The sequence below is a fragment of the Sinocyclocheilus grahami genome, unplaced genomic scaffold (assembly GCF_001515645.1).
Source record: "Sinocyclocheilus grahami isolate Dianchi unplaced genomic scaffold, SAMN03320097.WGS_v1.1 scaffold77.1, whole genome shotgun sequence".
In the NCBI taxonomy this organism is placed as follows: domain Eukaryota; kingdom Metazoa; phylum Chordata; class Actinopteri; order Cypriniformes; family Cyprinidae; genus Sinocyclocheilus; species Sinocyclocheilus grahami.
This window is the reverse complement of record NW_015505256.1, coordinates 1,825,323-1,844,930: the sequence shown is the minus strand read 5'-3', so window position 1 is coordinate 1,844,930 and position 19,608 is coordinate 1,825,323. Positions and strand designations below refer to the sequence as shown.

General features: G+C 36.7%; 2 protein-coding genes and 1 pseudogene across 5 annotated transcripts; 1 reads left to right on the top strand and 2 right to left on the bottom strand.

Moving 5' to 3' along the window:
• Nucleotides 1–3,569: 3,569 nt before the first annotated feature.
• On the top strand, nucleotides 3,570–6,018 carry LOC107586073 (N-acylneuraminate-9-phosphatase-like). The gene is made up of 3 exons (XM_016273292.1): nucleotides 3,570–3,605; nucleotides 3,838–4,011; nucleotides 4,553–6,018. The coding sequence occupies exons 2-3, from the start codon at nucleotides 3,904–3,906 to the stop codon at nucleotides 5,189–5,191; spliced, it is 747 nt and encodes a 248-aa protein (XP_016128778.1). The 5' UTR covers nucleotides 3,570–3,605; nucleotides 3,838–3,903; the 3' UTR covers nucleotides 5,192–6,018.
• A 3,691-nt stretch (nucleotides 6,019–9,709) lies between these two features.
• On the bottom strand, nucleotides 9,710–12,445 carry LOC107586074 (DNA-directed RNA polymerase I subunit RPA2-like). Of its 4 annotated transcripts, none has more exons than XR_001609315.1 (6): nucleotides 12,329–12,441; nucleotides 11,446–11,806; nucleotides 11,225–11,264; nucleotides 10,477–10,633; nucleotides 10,190–10,386; nucleotides 9,710–10,109 (listed from the first exon to the last, which is right to left on the bottom strand). XR_001609315.1 is itself a non-coding variant. In XM_016273296.1 (6 exons), the coding sequence occupies exons 2-4, from the start codon at nucleotides 11,573–11,575 to the stop codon at nucleotides 10,499–10,501; spliced, it is 402 nt and encodes a 133-aa protein (XP_016128782.1). In that variant the 5' UTR covers nucleotides 11,576–11,806; nucleotides 12,329–12,445; the 3' UTR covers nucleotides 9,710–10,109; nucleotides 10,190–10,386; nucleotides 10,477–10,498. The 4 variants fall into 4 exon arrangements, 3 of the variants coding, with proteins under 3 accessions (XP_016128782.1, XP_016128780.1, XP_016128781.1); XM_016273296.1 differs by having other exon boundaries at nucleotides 11,225–11,361; nucleotides 12,329–12,445; XM_016273294.1 differs by lacking the exon at nucleotides 11,225–11,264 and having other exon boundaries at nucleotides 12,329–12,435.
• A 1,450-nt stretch (nucleotides 12,446–13,895) lies between these two features.
• On the bottom strand, nucleotides 13,896–14,962 carry LOC107586075 (DNA-directed RNA polymerase I subunit RPA2-like; annotated as a pseudogene).
• Between the last annotated feature and the right edge of the window lie 4,646 nt (nucleotides 14,963–19,608).

Genomic DNA, 19,608 nt, shown 5'->3' with positions numbered 1-19,608 from the left:
AGAGCAAACCATAGAGTTAAGATTTTCACATAATCGATATGAGCTAACAATTACATTTATTCTGGATTCCATAATCAGATTCCAAAAATGTATTTTTGTAAGTATTTGTAAGTTTTTGTAATTAGAGTATATGCTACCTTACATTTTATAATGCACTTAATCAGAATACAGTTTCTTTTTTATGGATTACATTCACACAATGGAAGTGAATTATTCAATAATTTATTTATTCTCCCTAATTCTTCTTTTTTTCTCTTTTAAACCTTCCTCTCCAAAAATAATGTGTGTCATGCCATTTAGCTTTAACTATGTTCACAAATGTTGTGTAAATTAATTTGCAAACCATGCTTCTGAATTTGGAGGGAAAAAACACCTCATAATTAGACCATGTAAGAAACAAATAATTACTAGAGAACGCAGTGTCTCGTTCCCTTCTTAGGGAACCATGGTTACATACATAACCTGAGACGGTCCCTTTCGAGGGAACTTTTCAAACTGCGTCCTCTAGGGGTCGCTATGGGGAACGGTATACCCATGCCTCCATGCTGAGGGGAGTGCATACCAGAAAACCACGGCGAGCACTAAGTACCAACTCTACCATAGCCATGGGAGTTGCCCCAAAGGACGTCATGACGGCTGTCAGTGACATTATCCCCTTCGGCCAAGGGCCTGAGCTGCATACCCTAAAAGAACCTACTGTTAAGGGCTGGGCTAGGAGGCCCAAGCCTAGGGCAGAGCTCAAGGCTTGGAATCAGAAGAAAGAGATTCCTTTAAGGGGATACGGCCAGGTGTCTAAAAAACCACACCAGACCCTGGCCTCTCAACCTACTCAACAAAGACTATTTATCAAGGCGGCCTCAAAAAGGGCCGTACACTTGATGTCACCATCTAGATAGAGCTCAGGTGAGCGGAGGCCTCAACAGAACGACTCTCTAAGTGAGAGGAGGCCAAAACTACTCAACAAAGACTGTTTCTCAAGGCGGCCCCACAGAGGGCCGAACACTTGATTCCAAGTCTAGCTGGATGGAGCATATCGCGAAGCATGTACTCAGAAGATTACTAGCCCCTACGAGAAGATTGCTATCTACACTGGCAAGATTGTAAATTGTAAAATTACAGTAACTCGTCACATGATTTAAGAAGAGGAGGCAACTGAAGACTGTACTTTTATAGGCTACTACACCATCATGAGATGAAACCTTAGACATAAGTTCACACAAAGTTTCTCAAAGACCAGCACATGCAATCTGATAACAGCCTGAAAAAAGAGCATGTTTATTGAGAGCAAACCATAGAGTTAAGATTTTCACATAATCGATATGAGCTAACAATTACATTTATTCTGGATTCCATAATCAGATTCCAAAAATGTATTTTTGTAAGTATTTGTAAGTTTTTGTAATTAGAGTATATGCTACCTTACATTTTATAATGCACTTAATCAGAATACAGTTTCTTTTTTATGGATTACATTCACACAATGGAAGTGAATTATTCAATAATTTATTTATTCTCCCTAATTCTTCTTTTTTTCTCTTTTAAACCTTCGTCTCCAAAAATAATGTGTGTCATGCCATTTAGCTTTAACTATATTCACAAATGTTGTGTAAATTAATTTGCAAACCATGCTTCTGAATTTGGAGGGAAAAAACACCTCATAATTAGACCATGTAAGAAACAAATAATTACTAGAGAACGCAGTGTCTCGTTCCCTTCTCAGGGAACCATGGTTACATACATAACCTGAGACGGTCCCTTTCGAGGGAACTTTTCAAACTGCGTCCTCTAGGGGTCGCTATGGGGAACGGTATACCCATGCCTCCATGCTGAGGGGAGTGCATACCAGAAAACCACGGCGAGCACTAAGTACCAACTCTACCATAGCCATGGGAGTTGCCCCAAAGGACGTCATGACGGCTGTCAGTGACATTATCCCCTTCGGCCAAGGGCCTGAGCTGCATACCCTAAAAGAACCTACTGTTAAGGGCTGGGCTAGGAGGCCCAAGCCTAGGGCAGAGCTCAAGGCTTGGAATCAGAAGAAAGAGATTCCTTTAAGGGGATACGGCCAGGTGTCTAAAAAACCACACCAGACCCTGGCCTCTCAACCTACTCAACAAAGACTATTTATCAAGGCGGCCTCAAAAAGGGCCGTACACTTGATGTCACCATCTAGATAGAGCTCAGGTGAGCGGAGGCCTCAACAGAACGACTCTCTAAGTGAGAGGAGGCCAAAACTACTCAACAAAGACTGTTTATCAAGGCGGCCCCACAGAGGGCCGAACACTTGATTTCTAGCTGGATGGAGCATATCGCGAAGCATGGACTCAAAAGATTACTAGCCCCTACGAGAAGGACCCGCAAGTCCTGAGGTTGCAGCGTTATACTGGGGACCTGATGCTGGGAGGCTTCCTCAGAATCTAAGTCTGCGTGTCCAAGCCGAAGATGAGGGCTATTACCAGCCTGGAACCAGAACCGATGAGTGAAACCATCACTGTAATCGGTCGAACCTACAAGTCAGAAAAACAGAACAGGTCCGAGTAGCGCTGCAGAGAAAGGCTAGCATTGAATAAACAAGAACTAGCAATAGAGAGAAGATGTCTCCCCCATAGAGAGATAGCAGGCCAGCATCTCTTCAACAGAGGGCATCTTCTCATAACCATTATCACGCATCCCATCGCTTTAAAAAATATATACAAATGTTATGTTGGCATACATGGAATGGAAGGCTCTTTTTATTATTATTTTGTGCAGTATAATGTGGTTATCTGCTTAGTTTTTTTTGTTTTTTTATAGAAGGACATGATATAAATCATCTGTCCAACAACTGCAGACAGATCCACACTATACACTTCCTATATAAACAAAAGGAAATTACTGATAGGGAGAAATATCCCGTCAGGTCCTTTCCATGTTCTCACCACGACCGCAGATTACCTCCTATACGAAATTACGAAAACCTATATAATAACGAATGCATCGCTATTCCCGCGAGAGGCGAATGCACTCATTCAAACGCTACCTACAAACTCGGGCAAATGGTTATGTACTCGCATCCCCCATAGCAGTCCTACGAATGCAACACGATGAGCACAAGCCGCCTCCTCGTGAGACGAGCGCGTTCAATTCATGCTTATCCATCATAAGAAAGCTCGCGAGCTGTGTGAAACTGCAGGTATCAGAGCAAAGCCGAGAGAACATGCACTCCTAGTCATGTTTAGCTTAACGCTAACATAAACAAACGGTCAGTGAAGATGAAGAGGGTGACGTGTTATCCCGGCGCACTTTTATACTGTGATCGCGCAGGGTAATGCCGTCATAGTCTGTCGCCGGCCAATGTTATTGTCGTTTTTAGATATATGCTTCAGACGCAGGGTCACGCTGAAAGGCGTTCCCCCAGAGCAACCCCTAGAGGATGCAGTTCGAAGTTCCCTCGAAAGGGAACCTAGATTACATTACTTTTCATCATGTAGCGGTGGGCGTGGTTTCAACAACCAGCTCCCGCCTCTTTGCCCATCTTCAATTATCCGGGAGTGACGATCGTTGATGCACTGCCAAGATGGCGACGGCCGCCTCCAGCTTTAATAACTCTCTTCGGAACCCTACGGGTGACGTCACGGACACTACTTCTATGTTTTTTTTACAGTCTATGGCTAATACGAATAAAATGGGAATAAAATAGTAGGATATTTTACAGTGAAACATTTTATTTGACAACCTTACAGTTGCTCGAAAAAATGAAAAAACAAGAAGTCTAAGACTGACCTAACAAAAACTACATATATACAGACCTGTTATAAATCCCCGTATTTTTTTTTCCTCGGGAACTACATCTCCCAGAATGCAATGTGAGCGTTGCATCACAACACCTGCCTGACGCCAGTAGCCGGAGTTCCGCGTGTTCGGATGTGGATGTGGAATACGATGGAAAGTCGAGGAGTTTCATCGATTATATTTGACTTGGATAACACGCTGGTCGATACAGCAGGCGCAGGACGAATTGCCATTCAGAAGGTAAATGAATGAATAAGAAAAAAGCTGAAAAACGAACACTTTAAAGAACTGTTGACAATACTCTGGTATTGCCGTAGTTTTTGGGCACTTGCCATGGTATTATTGGACGTACCTTGAAGTATATATCAAAGTACCATAGTATTACCTTGGGTTTTGTGGACACATGCCATGGTATTATTGGACGTAAAGTATGTATCAACCTTGTTATTACCATGTTTTTTTGACATATAATGGTAATGCCGTGGTATTTTTCGACGTGCTCTGAAGTATCAAAGTACCATGTTTTTTTTTTGGCATATGCAATGCTATTTTTGACATACTTTGAAAAATATTTGAAAGTACCATGCTATTACCATGGTTTTTGTACACATGTCATAGTACTTTTTTTTTTTTACACACTTTTAAGTGTATATCAAAATACCATGTTTTTTGACATGTACTGTGAAAATATTGTGAAATTGTTCTCCAAAAACTCCAAACTGTGCTATTTTTGTTCACTAGAGATGTAGATCTTATGATTTACATTGTGTTCTTTTTTTAGGTGTGTGAGCTGTTGAAGTCGATGCATGTGCAGGAGAGCCACATCAAAGACATCTGTGATCACTTTTTACGAAAGCTTCTCCATGAATCGTTCGACCCATCAGAAGGAAAAACAATAGACGATGTGAGGATCCATCACTGGTATGAAGCCCTACAGGAGACACAGGGCACAGATCCTGATCCGGCTCTGGCCAGCAGCTGCTACCACACATGGAAGAACACAAGATTACAGGTGCTGACTCTTTCTCCTGAGGTTCGATCTCTCCTGGAGGAACTGCGGAAGAACTACAAACTACTTCTGATTACCAACGGCGATACTCAGACGCAGTGGGAGAAGATCGAAGCGGTGAGATGTAAGGGTCTCTTTAGTTTGGTGGTAGTCGGAGGAGATCATCCTGAGCAGAAACCGGCGCGCTCCATCTTCACTCACTGCTTCGAGTCTGCGGGAGTCCGGCCGCAGGACTGCATCATGGTGGGAGATTCTCTCAGTGCAGACATCCAGGGAGGCGTTAATGCAGGGGTACGGGCCACTGTGTGGATAAACAGTGACTGTAAATCTCTCCCGCAGGGCTCTGTGACTCCAGACTACACTGTACCTAGTGTACTAAATCTGAATGATATTCTACTTGAACTGAGATGATGTCTACATATGTGAACCTAAAGATGCATGTTTTTTTTGTTTTTTTAAAGAAAATTTGTCAGAAAAATGTGATGAAGACTTATATCAGCAGTTTAGAAAAACTGTTTTAATCTATAAAAGTGTGGTCCTCTCTTAAAGTGACCATAATGTTGCGGTCACATGACCTGGCAAATAATACTTTCTTGTAATCACCAGATGACAATCCGGATACTCTACTTGAAGCTGTTCATGTCCTAATTATTCTTTTTGTGGCAATAATATTAACTCCAAAATAAACCTGTGTAATTTGTGTAATCAGTAGACATAACCACAATCCATCAAGTAACGGTCATTATGCAAATGCTTTATTAATACAGTTTTAACGTTCGTTTAGCATATTTAACAGGACATAAGGCATCAGCTATCCAACTCTCTTCAAGCTACATTAAACTGAAATGTATGTCTTATTTTCAGATTATAATTGCATTATTAAGATGTTAAAAATACTAAATTATTGGAATTATTAACCAGAAATATTAATATTTGCCAATACCTGAAAAATAATTTAAATTGTGGAATAAATTAATCATGGGTGGGTGACGTATGTCTTTGGGTATTTACATGATTGGTAAAAAAAATTAATTAATCCAATCAATTTTCGATAATCCGTTTCACTCAGATGTACGTCACAATAAGAAAGAAAAGATCTGTTGCTACTTCCATTATATCATAGCTTTAAAAAAAGTAAAAAAGGCCATTGAAATGAAGTGCTGAATCTTCAGAATGTCAAAAAAGTAAAGATTATATATCTTTTTTATTATTGTTTTATTTTACTTTTTTTTTTTTAGGTTTTGCAACCCTAGTATTAAATGTATATTCTAGCGATCAACATTGAATTAACCTAAATAAAGTATAAATCAGAAATATAACATTTATAATTTGTAACAAGTTTGTAAATTTGTCCTAAGATAAAGTACAACTATCTAGCTTTCATGCTATGTAAATGTTACATAATTGCTTATATAACATATCTAATATTTCTTACAAAATCCTGGTATCTAAAGTTTTAGATAAGTACTGCAAAATTACCAAAATTACTGGAAAGTGTCTTGATGGGTTCATGTCTGAGAGAGAAAATGTGATTGTCTGTTTGATTGTAGGTTGTTTACAAGTTAGATGCATTTTGTAATGGTAATGGTGGTGTGGCTTTTCTTTTGTTGAAGCATCCCGACAACCTTCAAGATCCTGAGTGAGATTCCCTTCTAAAATAAGCATCAATAAATCAATGAGGCACCAAACATGCTTCTTTTTCCATCTCTTTCAGTAATGAAAAAACTCATTTGATTCAAAGAGGCAACCAGAGTCAGAGATTCCAATGACTTTATGAACCAAACAGAGAAGAGAGGCAGGTGAGAATTGCATTTTAAGGTTTAATTTAATGTAATTTTTTCTAATGCCATAGGCTTCTTGGGGTAATAGCAACCTCATGCAACATTTGGTGAAGAAATAGTTCACCCAGAAATACTTATTCTGCAATTATTCACTCACCCTCATGTTGTTCCAACCTACCTTTGAGCATCCTTTTGATAAATACTGCTCTCATGCTGTTTACTCAGTGTAATGTGATTACAATGGCACTGAAAAAAAAGAACTGTTAAAAATGTTTTTGGTAATTGAAATAAAGCTGAAATAAAATAAAATGAAAATATTTGATAAATCTCTATTTAAAAACTAAAATTATAGTTAGGCCTATAATTCAATCTAAATAGAAGTATCAAAAACTACAAAAATAATAAACTGGAACTACAGATTATCAAACCAGTATTGTTACCTAAAATAAATAAAAAAATGTTTTTTGGTATAAAGCTGAAATAAATCTAAATATTTTATGTAAATGAAAATTATAAATGATACTGAGTTTAATAACTAAAATGTCAAAGTAAAACAAATACAACTGAAAGCTAAATAGAAATATAATAAAAATGACAAAAGCACATAACAAATTGACTAAAACCTAAAGTAAAATGAAAATATAAAAATAAAATCGAACACTGGTTCGAACTGACTGAACTTATTAAACCATAGTTTTAATTCACTAATTTTATATCGTATTTGTAAGGCATTAACTGATGCTGGATTTGTTTGACTATAATGTAAATAAATAAAAGTGCTAAATAAATCTATTGTATCTATCCTATTCTGAATAATCGGCTTAATAATCGATCAATCGCTGTTAATAATCGAATCGAATAAATTGCCACATGTCCACTACACAAACGCGCACGCAACCATGGTTTTAAACACGTAATGCGGACTCATCTTCAAGATTGTTGGAGCATTTCGTTGTAAGTAAAGATCATGAGCACTAAAAAATATAATCGTATAATGAAGTACAAAAGTGATGCCGCGTTTCTTTGTCTGTTCTGAGCGCTGTGAGTGAGTCGTCGGTGAGCGCTCTCAGTGTGTCTGCAAGCGTTTCTGCTCGCGTTCAGATGAGTAGGAGGAGAAATAGTCCCGTGAACTTGACTTGAGGAGCTCTGTTTGTGTGGCACCAGTGTCACGGCACTCATGGCACTCATGGCCCAGGAGAAGCGGCGCAGCACCCGACTAGCTTTCATGCGTTACTAAAAAAAATCATTTATTTATTTGGTTCCGAAGATGAGTAGGCTAATGAAGATAAAAGCAGTCTAACTATTCGTGTCCTGGGACCCATTCATGAAACTTTAGAAAATATAATCGTAAATTCGGAGCGAATTGCACGTAGACTCATGCAAAATAACCACCCAGAAAACTCATTTTGCGGTAATAACGCTAACGATTAATCGATCAGTTGAAAAAGTTAGTAGCTGGTATTTCGAATAATTTCCCTTCCCTACACCTTAATTCATATTAATTTGAACTAATAAAATATGGATGGTTATCAAGTTCTTCTAATTGGGCAATCATTCAACGGCTTTTATAACTAATCGTGTGAAGAGTAGGTTTATGGAGATTTCTTTCTAGTGTCACTGTGTGCGCTGTGGTCGTTTTGTTGTATTGTAGCTACTGTATATCTATGACAGGAGAATTAAAAAAAATTATAATTGTGATGTTCAGTCCTTGAACGTGTTAATTTCTCCAGTGATATGGACGGAACATTGTACCAAAATACAACAGTGTTTCTTGTGGTTCTACATAGTGACACTGCAGTCTGTATTTAAACTAGTGAGTGCAGTGACTAGTGAGAAAGACTGGTTGCCACAAATGCATAACACATCTTTATAATGCATTGTGATTATATGCATGCAACAACAAATGTACTGAGCAAAAGTCTGACTTATTAACACGACTGTTTAGAGTATGATAAAGTTTTAATTTCCAGAATTTAAGGCCTTAGAACAGAAAGTCTTAAATTTATAATCATGGTATTAAATATTGCAATCACTGCAAAAAAATGAATATCTTCAGTTTTTTTTAGTACATATATCTAAACTTCTTTAAAACAAGAGAAATTAACCGAGATACAAAATGACACAAGTCTTGTTTTCTGAGAAACTGAACAACATGGAGTTAATGCTTAAAACCAAGACCAAATATCTGCCAATGAAGCATGAAAACCTTATTTTTGTTCCAATCAAAATAAATTAAAAGTAATGGACATCTATTCAAAGTTGAATTTGCAAACTTTGAAGTGTTGCTATTACAACCCTTTGAAGAACATTGTTCCCTTCAAATTATTCCTTAAATTTTCTTTTATTGGTCTTATATGTCCTAATTTTATCTCCATAAAACCCTGTTTATCTTTTAAAATAAATTGGTCAAAAAATACTCAGAATCAGCTGTGTACGTAAAGCTTGAAAGACTTGATCAGTGTAATTATTTATTAGTACTAAAGAGAAACATTCTGTACAGTTTTGTAAAACAGATAAATGTTACTAAATAGTATTTTTAGTAATTATGAAAAATTGATGGGGTGGAGGGTGCTTCCTCAAAAGTACAAAACAAATTAGAATAGTTTAATTTTATGACTCACAGACTAAGTATGTTTTTCATATTTAAAGGATTTGCCACTGATGATTCAAACGCGAGTTTTGAGCAGTGTAGAGTAGCGCTTGTTGTTTGTTATTTCTCCGATCACAAATGCAGACATGGTTTTATGTTTGCGCGGCGCGATGCAATGCAACGCAATGCGTAAAAAGACAGTATAAGTCATTATTATCCGTAATTATGTCCCCACTGGATGCAACAAATGCCTAGTTTGTAATGGGTTTTAATGTGTTTGTCTCGTCGCTCCGGGACACGGCATCACAGTATGGTAAGGGGCGTAACATTTCTGTCACACGCTTGAGGTATTCGGCCAATCACAACGCACTGGATAGCTGGCCAATCAGAGAACACCTCGCTTTTCAGAACGATGAGCTTTGTAAAAATCGACACGTTTCAGAAAGGCGGGGCATAGAGGAGAAACAATAATGTACAGTGTGTGGAAAATAATGTTTTTTTTAACCTTAAACACATTTCATTACACCAAATACACAAAATAATGTTCTTTTTAGCAACATCATATGACCCCTTTAATAAATATTATAGTAATACAAAAATTATTAGAGTAAAATTGATAAATGTGATGACTAAATTGAAAGGTTATTTTTATTGTCAAAACATGACAAAAATTATGACAAAAAAAAATAAATAAATAAAGTGATGTCTTGTAGAAGTTCACATAACTCTGGCCGGTATTTAGATTGATGTAGCTGTAGTAAGGGTCTCCATACTTCAGCACGGAGCCGATAAACGGCAATCCGTCTGCATCCAGTCTGTCCATTACTTTGGGGTCACCTGGCTTCACCCCAAACACAATGCTGTCATCACCTTTGACCTTCTCAGACAGATCTATGAGCTCAGTCTTATAAACCGAACCATGAGCAAAGCCACGTTCCCATGAAGACTTATTGACGATCTGGAGAAAGTTAAAAACACAAAATATTAACAAATGCAAAAGAATGGTTTGGAAAATGCCTAATGGGAAGTTACGCTTACCATAGCATCTTCCATATCATAGCCAATGTAAAAAATGACAGCCACTATCGCATTGGTGCCAATAGGGTAATTATCCATGTCGTAGTGGTCGTACATCGCAGGTCTGACCAGAGGACTCTGAGGGGTCTGCAGATGGTACAGTTTATTGTCAGATCGGTCCTGGTACGAATGCAGCGGGAAGCCCATTGTCTGTTTACCTACAACAGGACGATGCCTTCTAAGTTGCAGCTCATAGTTGATATTTGCAGACAAAATGTATGTTCCATCAACGGAAGTGAGGTTCTTACTCATCTGGCACTGGTACAGGTTTTAAGGACTCTGATTGTGATCAGAGAAAGGGATGAATTCTGCCACCACACTCAGCATGCTGTGAGGAAACAGCTCTTGATGTGTGGTCACTCCCTGCTCTAGCTCTTCCTCGAAGATGCCCACGTTCAAATACACCTGAACACAAATAAACAGTTAAAGAGTTAAAAAACTTGTAATGAAAACAGAATGCAAGACTGCGTAATTAAAGGCTTTAACGAGAGAAGAAAACTATAATCCCATGAAGCACTGTAAATGATTAAAAACGACAAATATAAAAATATTAGTGCTGTCAATCTATTAAAAAAAAAAAAACGAATCGCAATTTTTTTTTCTGAAATTAATCAAGATTAATCCCACCTAACATAAAAGTTTTTAAATATAGTTTTATATTGCAATAAACCGACATTTATTGTTTGAATACTGCAATACAATGAACAGAATTTGAAATCTGAGACTTTGTTTCATATTAAACAAGCAAAGTGCCAAAGCACAATGCTTATTGCGATATATTGGATGGGAGGGGATATGTGTATATATATATATATATATATATATTTCTTGCCCCCCCGACTCAAGAGTCAAATGTCGCCCATGACAATAGTATATAAATAATACTAAAATACACTGGTAAAATCAGGATAATGTACAGTCAGCTGGTCATTATTACAAAATAAACAACTTCAGGAAGTCTCAAGCAGCTTATAAGAGAAAACAACTTCCTTTTACCTTCAGTGCAAAGCCCAAGGGAAGAAAGAACAGCTCCTTCCTGTAAATGAAATTCACCATCACCGTTCCATTGTCCAGGTAGTGAAGATTCATATTAATGGCTGTGTGTTCATCCCTTACACAGCACATCGAAATACCTGCACACGGTTAATACCCAAGTCAATATGTATATTTAATCAATTATATTGGTTTATTCAATCTGGAAGAGATGCAGTACTCACTGCACTGAGTGTAGCCCTGTCCTCTGCTCTTAAACTTTGGTCTTGATACTGCAATGGGATAGTTCCTCCTCTGCATGATCAGAAGACGAATCACCTTCTCTATGCCGTTAACGATAAAATAGCCGCCCATTTCCTACCAGTACTTCAAGACTAAGTGTCATTTTGTCCAAGATTGTGGCGTATGTGGCGTGATGTGCAATTTTTTTTTTTTTACCTCCGCTTCTTCGTGATGCTCGATGAGTTCTTTGGCTGAGAGACCATAAAGGTTGCAGAGTTTTGATTTGACCATGATGGGCACATGACCTAGAGACCGTTTAATGATTCCTTTGGGAACGCCATTAACAGACCAACTCACATCTCCCTGTGAAAACACAACATTGATTTGTTCTTTAAAAAATACTGATGGTTTATCATCTGGTTTTGCTTTAGGAACCAGACTGGATATCAAGAAGTGATTGAACACAATAAGAAAATTACATTACATTTTTTTAATTTTTTTTATTATGTTTAACAATTTTTTAAACCCATTAGTTACTATGATTTCTTAGTATGGTTTCAACATTTAATGGTTTGAACAATAGATTTATCACTGTGATATTACGGGAGTAAGAAGCTTGTAAAATACTAATTTTAAACATTAAATACGTTCCTATATAATCTCATATAAACACTCATCACATGCAATTATGAATGTGATATTAGCAAATATGAATTTAGCACATATTAGTGTACTTGTGTTTAGTACTTGTGCACGCACACACACACACACACACGGGTGTTTTATAATTATTATGTTTGTCATAATACTAGAAAGCAAGCAGTTATTCTGTCAATGTACATCAACAATTCACCATGTCTACTTATATTTAATTAACAGACTTACTACTAGCTTTCCTCTGTATATGTACAACACCTGCCTCTGCATTCAGCAGAGAAGACCCGCAGGTCATTGCTGATTCCTCCTTCAGAAACTGCTGACTGATTCGGTCTCCCTTGTACATGACCTCCATAGGAGGAATGGCCTGAAAACAGAGAGATTTTACTTGTTTACTTATTTGTTAGCCAGCATGTTATTGCATATAAATTCACTTGTTAAGTGTCCATACAGAATCTACATGTGTGTGTGTGTGTGTGTGTGTGTGTGTGTGTGTGCAGGTCATTGCTGATTCCTCCTTCAGAAACTGCTGACTGATTCGGTCTCCCTTGTACATGACCTCCATAGGAGGAATGGCCTGAAAACAGAGAGATTTTACTTATTTGTTAGCCAGCATGTTATTGCATATAAATTCACTTGTTAAGTGTCCATACAGAATCTACATGTGTGTGTGTGTGTGTGTACCTCACCTCCACACCCCGACATAATCCATCAGTAACAGCCTGATCAAATGACTCAATGTGCGCCTTCACCAGCTCCTGCACGGACACCAAACCCTGCCTCTGTCAAATGTTTTAACCTCGGTTCGGACTTCAGATCACACCACTTATTAAGATCCATGCTGCTGGGCACACGTGTGTGTGTTTGTCAACGTGATCTCGGAAGTAGCGCAAGACTTTCTGTTACACTACTTCAAAATAAAGTATTATTTTTATGAATGGTTTTGAACAGAGCTGTAGAGAGAGAGAGTTGTGACAAATGGACCATGTTTTTACAGCAATGGCGGATCATGGAGCCGCTCAATAGTTCCCGGATGTTAGCGCTCATACTATCAGCGCCGTAGAGATGCGGCAGAAGAGACCGCTGTGATGAACTTTTGAAAGGTATGACATTTATAGAACAAAATGGTATATTATCAGCACAGCTAATCAAATTACCCTGTGCATTAAAACAGATGATTATTAGATTATTCCTCACTTAAATAGTAGATTTACGGGATGCTATTCATTCTCTTCATGCAGTTTCATCCATCGTTGTGTAATTTAAAAGTGATTTTGCTGGTGGGGAGTTATTAAATAGACTTAGATATATTGCAAAGGATGCAGATGGACCAAAGTGAGAATGAAAAGTTTAATGTAGGTGAGCAGTTTTCATTTCAGAATCATGCTAGGCTAAATGTCCAAAAATGGATTATATACCACTACCAGTGTTGGGGGTAACGCATTACAAGTAACGCGAGTTACGTAATCAGATTACTTTTTTCAAGTAACTAGTAAAGTAACGCATTACTTTTTAATTTACAAGAGAATATCTGAGTTACTTTTTCAAATAAGTAACACAAGTTACTTTGTTTTGCAATTTATTGACTGACAGCTCTCCTGTCCCCATGCTGAGAGAAATCAGATGTTACTGTAGTTCTGAAATAAATATGAATATGCATTAATTCATCTCACTCACAAAAAAAAAACACAGATTCAGTATTCCTCAAAATGAATAAAAATAATGCAACTCAGAATATGACGCAAACCTGCAATAAGAGACCGTTTAATGATTCCTTTGGGAACGCCATTAACAAACCAACTCACATCTCCCTGTGAAAACACAACATTGATTTGTTCTTTAAAAAATACTGATGGTTTATCATCTGGTTTTGCTTTAGGAACCAGACTGGATATCAAGAAGTGATTGAACACAATAAGAAAATTACATTACATTTTTTTAAATTTTTTTTATTATGTTTAACAATTTTTTAAACCCATTAGTTACTATGATTTCTTAGTATGGTTTCAACATTTAATGGTTTGAACAATAGATTTATCACTGTGATATTACGGGAGTAAGAAGCTTGTAAAATACTAATTTTAAACATTAAATACGTTCCTATATAATCTCATATAAACACTCATCACATGCAATTATGAATGTGATATTAGCAAATATGAATTTAGCACATATTAGTGTACTTGTGTTTAGTACTTGTGCACGCACACACACACACACACACGGGTGTTTTATAATTATTATGTTTGTCATAATACTAGAAAGCAAGCAGTTATTCTGTCAATGTACATCAACAATTCACCATGTCTACTTATATTTAATTAACAGACTTACTACTAGCTTTCCTCTGTATATGTACAACACCTGCCTCTGCATTCAGCAGAGAAGACCCGCAGGTCATTGCTGATTCCTCCTTCAGAAACTGCTGACTGATTCGGTCTCCCTTGTACATGACCTCCATAGGAGGAATGGCCTGAAAACAGAGAGATTTTACTTGTTTACTTATTTGTTAGCCAGCATGTTATTGCATATAAATTCACTTGTTAAGTGTCCATACAGAATCTACATGTGTGTGTGTGTGTGTGTGTGTGTGTGTGTGTGTACCTCACCTCCACACCCCGACATAATCCATCAGTAACAGCCTGATCAAATGACTCAATGTGCGCCTTCACCAGCTCCTGCACGGACACCAAACCCTGCCTCTGTCAAATGTTTTAACCTCGGTTCGGACTTCAGATCACACCACTTATTAAGATCCATGCTGCTGGGCACACGTGTGTGTGTTTGTCAACGTGATCTCGGAAGTAGCGCAAGACTTTCTGTTACACTACTTCAAAATAAAGTATTATTTTTATGAATGGTTTTGAACAGAGCTGTAGTGAGAGAGAGTTGTGACAAATGGACCATGTTTTTACAGCAATGGCGGATCATGGAGCCACTCAATAGTTCCCGGATGTTAGCGCTCATACTATCAGCGCCGTAGACTTCGATGATCCAGTTCGACCATACTAATAAAGCACAAATTACTCTAGACCAACATTTGTGTGTCTTCGTTTATTGCTGAAGTGTGTTGAAATTTCTTCTTCTGCATTCTACTGTACGGACGTACATTTACTTTCCCTTCAGCCTGAGGCTTATTCATTTCACTTTTGGCGTGAAAGGCTTTTATATTTGCCAAAAATAGAACTTTGTTATTTTAAAAACAAACAAGCAAGCCCTGTCCAGATTTAAAAAGTAACGCAAAAGTAACGTAACGCATTACTTTCCATAAAAAGTAACTAAGTAACGTAATTAGTTACTTTTTTTATGGAGTAACGCAATATTGTAATGCATTACTTTTAAAAGTAACTTTCCCCAGCACTGACCACTACTATATTATGGAAGTAATTACAGTAAACCTGTACATTATTACTGTATTTTATACTTAAACGTCTTCGCTACTAAAGAAGCACTGTGTTGAAGGAGCAGATGCCACAGGACTGCAATGTGATAGAGCATCACTTAACACTTTTCCTCCTGTGTTTTTCTCCTTCGCTATGTTGCTTTCAGAACGAGAACCACCTGAAGACTCCCTGTAAAGAGACATCACCCTCCCAATGAGTCTCTTCACTGGTTTTGGCAAGTCTTTCCCTGCTCTTTGTGAAAAAGTGCCAGTTCCCTAGTATTACATCACATTTTGTTGGTGTGATCTATAGATTGCTCCTGCTGACTATATCCAGTCTCTTACGAAGACTTCAGATGATCCAACACCTGTGAAGAGATGACGCCAACCCTTGAGAGGACTTCAGATGAAGCTGACTCTGAATAATCAAAACTGCTACATTTTCCTTGCATTGTAATCAACATGATCACATCATGTAACCATTGCTTTCATTTGTTCATTGTTTCTGTATACATTTAACTGTTTCTGAATATATTTATAGTTTATTATAAATGTATAAATCGATTGCTGTAAATAAGTGCATAACAAAAGCCAACATACATAAAATATATGATTAAATGTGTAAAAATGTTGTTTTAAATTGGAATATACTACAAATATAGTGTTATGTATTAATAATTGAGGGGTGCACAAGAATCAAAAACACTGAACAAGATTAGTTTTCACTTAATAAAATATCTTCATTTATTTGGAACGGATTTTCGAAGACAACAAACTTAACATTTACCATGAGATTAGTAAAACGACAATGAACAGGTATATTTGTGATTGAATTTGACTAACAAGCAAGTTGTTTTTATCTTTTAAAAACTACACTAATATAACTACATATATATATAGTATAACTATATATATATGTAGTTATATTAGTGTAGTTTTTAAAAGATAAAATCCTCTAATATTTGAGAATTAATGTGGTTATAAATAATGTAAATAAATTATTTTATTGTGTACTAATTACCAAAAATCACAGTTCTATCTCTCCAGCTCAATGTATTTCAATTGGCCGCTATGAACTTCCTGGAACTATTTGAGGTCTACGTGAATCACGTGACGATCGAGGGTTTTGGACTTCGTTGACGCAACTCTCTCTTTCCATGGCTCTGGTTTTGAAAAGTCACACGCACACAAAAGACCAATGGCTTACTGTCATGCCTTTCAACCCAGAATTGTAGTTTTATAATTATCTGGAGCTCCATGTAACATTTAAAACCACCCACTGTATGAAAATGGTGGCGAAATAAAATGTATTATGAATTAATTTGAAAAACTTTAAATAAATCGCTAAGAAATAAATCAGTTTATATAAAACGCTGTTGCACGTAAAAAAAAAAAAATCACACACTTTTCTTTTGGGTTATCACACTCGGTTCAACTCGTTGACGCAACTCTCTCTTTCCATGGCTCTGGTTTTGAAAAGTCACACGCACACAAAAGACCAATGGCTTACTGTCATGCCTTTCAACCCAGAATTGTAGTTTTATAATTATCTGGAGCTCCATGTAACATTTAAAACCACCCAGTGTATGAAAATGGTGGCGAAATAAAATGTATTATGAATTAATTTGAAAAACTTTAAATAAATCGCTAAGAAATAAATCAGTTTATATAAAACGCTGTTGCACGTAAAAAAAAAAAAAATCACACACTTTTCTTTTGGTTTATCACACTCGGTTCAACCTTCACCGAGCACATGGGCAACCGTAAATTCAAAGTAAAAGTCCTTCCGTTGGTGAATAACTCGCGCTCTGCGTAAATACAGCGCACGGTTAATCAGTTTGAACTCTCCACTTGGCCTTGAGGACGATTGAGGATCTTTAAATTATGAGCAAAAAATAATCATAACAATACAAACAATAATAATTAATCATGAGCGCGTCCAACTCTTTCCATAAAGGTAAATACCCATTAAAGTGTTTATATAAAGGAGGTTTGTAAGGCAAATGTGCTGTTTTGCTCACGCTGCATGTGTTTATGGTTGGAGTTTAGCAGTCATTTAATAGAAACTACTGAAATAAAGTGAAATAATGAAGATGTGGTTCATAAACTCATCAGCAGGTTATTATATCTAAGCGAGCGTCTCTGAATGTCTCCATTTGTCCTCTTTTGCTCGCTGCATCGTTGAGAATCTAATATACCATCTCTGTTCTTATCAGGTTTCTATAAATTACATTTAGTTTCTGACATGGATTTAGTTACTATGATAATTTATTTAATGCAGATTCAACGTTTAATGGTTCAAACAGTAGATCTGCCATTGTGATGTTATTGGAGTCAAATATTTATTATCTTTAGTTTTATTTAATGAATTTAAGTAACTGTATTAATAATAGCAATATTAATATAATGGTATTCTTTTAAGTATTTTTTTATTTTTATATTTAAATAACATAAATTATTATTTTAATTTATACATGCATATCTAAAAATGGGTCATTTATAACTAACATGGATTATCGCTAACATTTCGACTGTGATGTTATTGGAGTAAAAGGCTCTGTGTGGTAAGTCTTCTGCCCTCCTTCAGCTGAGATCATCACTGCAGTGTCTGTGACATTCGGAGCCGCAGCAGTGGGAATCCTCATCTACAAAACATTTTTCAGCAAAAGCAAATGTGTTAAGCCAAAGGTCAACCTTGATCTGCAGAAAGACAATCTCAAAGTGGTGCATGCGTTCGACATTGAGGACCTGGGTGACGAAGCCGTGTACTGTAGATGCTGGAGATCCAAAAAGGTGAGAAAGAGCTTAATGAAAAATTCAGAGACACTAGAAACTTCACTCAAATTAGAGAAACCGTTGCATCAGAAAAGTGAGTGTTTGTATGTCGCAGTAGGGACGGTTACTCCTGCAGAAACTGACAAATAAAATGCCTTGCAGATGCCAGAGTCTGAATCTAACCCTCATGAAATCAGGAGAAACGTTTATTATGAACATATAATTCATGTACTGTTGGGTGTGATTGGTACAAGGAGGTGTTTATCTTGAACCTGTCTGTTAACATTCCCATTTAACTCATGCAAAGCTTGCTAGTCACGTATTGCAGGGGCAGATCCAACTGCCATTGACCTGGCCCTGCAATAGGTGACTTGTTGGCTGCGTCCGAAATTACATACGAGCGCGGGGCATAAAGTAACGCGGGGTTAGCTGTAACACACTTGGTTTGAATATTTCCACACATGCTAGCATAACAAAATGTACAGTATTTATTAGTTACCATATCAACACTATATAGAAAAAAAGTGTGCCAAAATTCAAAAATCTTTTAAACATATCACTGAACATTTATTTTACCATAATAAAATAAAAATTCTAGCTCAAGTACATTTTTCATCTGAGTTTTTATCAATCATTTAAAATGAGACAAATCTGCTATTATATTAATCTCCAATCTGTTATTTATCAGTTTAGCTAGTTTTTTAAATGCTTTGATTACTAGCAGAAGACACTAACCAGTTTTAAATGCCAGTTGCGCAGATGGGGATTTTACCATAATAAAATAAAAATTCTAGCTCAAGTACATTTTTCTGGATCGAGTTTTTATCAATCATTTAAAATGAGACAAATCTGCTATTATATTAATCTCCAATCTGTTATTTATCAGTTTAGCTAGTTTTTTAAATGCTTTGATTACTAGCAGAAGACACTAACCAGTTTTAAATGCCAGTTGCGTAGATGGGGCACGTTGTAACACTGCGTTACAATGTGCTATTCTATGACATTAGCGATGTAATTTACACTATTTACGTAATTATTTAATTTGAATGAGAAACAATGAGAAACAGGTGAATAAAGACTGACAGTCAATGTTTAAGGTTTAGAAATGATTATTTCAAGACATGTAAAGCAGTTTTGCTCATTTATGTGGGCCGTCCCAAGCATGGTTGCAATGTGTTCACTGTCAAAATCCAAAATCAGATTATTTTGAATTCTTAAAAAAACGCCATTATTTTATTTGGAAAAAATTATTTTATTTTATTAACAAAATATTTTAGATTGTCTTGTATATTTTTTTCATTCGATCAGATAAGATTTTAAGCTGTCATATCTGGTCATGTTACAACGTGCC